This window comes from Trichechus manatus, unplaced genomic scaffold (genome assembly GCF_000243295.1).
Source record: "Trichechus manatus latirostris isolate Lorelei unplaced genomic scaffold, TriManLat1.0 scaffold00338, whole genome shotgun sequence".
Lineage (NCBI taxonomy): Eukaryota > Metazoa > Chordata > Mammalia > Sirenia > Trichechidae > Trichechus > Trichechus manatus.
In genome coordinates, this window is record NW_004444274.1 from 298,753 (window position 1) to 300,364 (window position 1,612).

The 1,612-nt window shown below is 58.1% G+C and overlaps 1 protein-coding gene across 1 annotated transcript in view; it reads right to left on the minus strand.

Annotated features, from left to right (window-relative positions):
- SHKBP1 (SH3KBP1 binding protein 1) overlaps positions 1-1,612 on the minus strand; it is a 13,729-nt gene that overhangs the window by 2,330 nt on the left and 9,787 nt on the right. Inside the window, exons 13-14 of the mRNA XM_004390852.2 lie at positions 637-792; positions 284-380 (exon numbers count right to left, since the gene is read on the minus strand). Of these exons, the coding sequence (XP_004390909.1) occupies positions 284-380; positions 637-792 (253 nt within the window). The remainder of the gene's footprint in view (positions 1-283; positions 381-636; positions 793-1,612) is intronic.

Below are 1,612 nucleotides of genomic sequence, written 5' to 3' on the forward strand. Positions count from 1 at the left end.
GACCCCTCCACCTGTGCCTCCCCCGTCCCAGCCCTGACCACGATGGGCTATCTCTGTTTGAAGTCCAGTATAGGAAGCTAGGGTCTCTCCAGCTCCACTCCCACCTGTATATGTCACATCTTTGATACCTCCAGCCCCCAAACCTACAGGCCTGTTCTCCCTCCCAGCCTTTGCCCTTCAGTGCCCCCTGGCTGGGGCCCCCTTCAAGCCTCAGTGACCACATCCAGCCGGAGTCTGGCCTTCTCCTCTGGTCCCACTCCCTGTCTGACGGGACAGTCCTCACCGCTGCCCAGTGGACGAGAGACGCACGAAGAGCTGGCTGGCGCTGGGCACCACCTTCTGAACGAACACTTGCTGCTCATCCCGCTCGCCGTAGGGGCCTGGACCAGTGAGGGGTGGGGGTCAGCAACAGTCATTGGAGTTCGGAAACATCAGGGATCAGGGGCAGGTCAATGTAGTGGGGTCATGGGTCAGAAGGCAGTCAATGGGGATGGGGTCTAGGCAGAGGTCAGTGGGGGTCAACCAGGTTAGTTGGGTGGGTCAGTAGAGGCCGAAAGGGGTCAGGTGGGGATCAACGGAGGTCAAGGGTAAGAGAGGGGTCAGGCAGGGTCAGTGGGGTTGGGGGCCAGTGGACACCAATGTCATTGCCCGCGCTGCATCCGCCATGTCCGTCTGCCGACTCCAGCGCCAGGATCTTGAAGGAAGCGAGCGGGGTGGAGCCGGGCTGGGTGGAAATCATGCCGCGGAAGCGCGTCACAGACCACGTCCGCACGTGGTTGTTGTCCGCACAGACTGAGGAGGGCAGCGCAGCAGCAAGTCAGACCTGGCCGCCATTCAACCTCCTCAGCCACAGGCGCCCGCTTTCAATGGCAGAATTCTGCCCCTTCTGGATTCTTCCCTTTCCGAGAACTCTCTCGTCCCCAGAATTCCAAATGGTCAAAAAGCCTGTTGGCTCTACCTGCAAAGTAGCTCCCGTGTCTGATCTCCCCTTATCCCACCCACTGCTCCCACCCTGGTCCCGGCCACTCTCATCTCCCTCCTGGACCATCGCAGCAGCCTCCTCTCTGGTCTCCCTGCTTGCTTCCCCCTTCCCAGTCTGTTCCCTACACGCAGCCCGAGGAAGCTGTGAACGCCTGAGTCAGGTCACACACCTCCTCTGCTCAGATCACTCCCGTGAGTCCATCTCCCTCCCAGTAAAAGCAGAAGTCTGCTCCATAGCTTGCAAGGCCCCACCTGACCTGTCCCCATCCCCTTCCTAACCTCATGATCTCCATTCTCCCCCTCATCACTCCGCTCCAGATGCAAGGCCTCCCTGTCTTCCTCAAACACACCGAATAGTCTCCCACCTCAGAGCTTTTGCCTTGGCTGTTCCCTCTGCCTGGCACACTTTTCCCTGCCAATCGCCACTGCTCATTCCCTCATTTTTGCTCAAAGGTACCTTCTCAGAAGGCCTTCCCTGAATTACCCAATGTCCAAAACACTCTTTAACCACTCACGCAGCTTTATATTCTTAGCACTTCTTATCACCTGATATCGACTTATAGGTCCATGGAGCCCTGATGGCACAGTGGTTAAGAGCTCGGCTGCTAACCAAAAGGTCGACGGTTTGAAT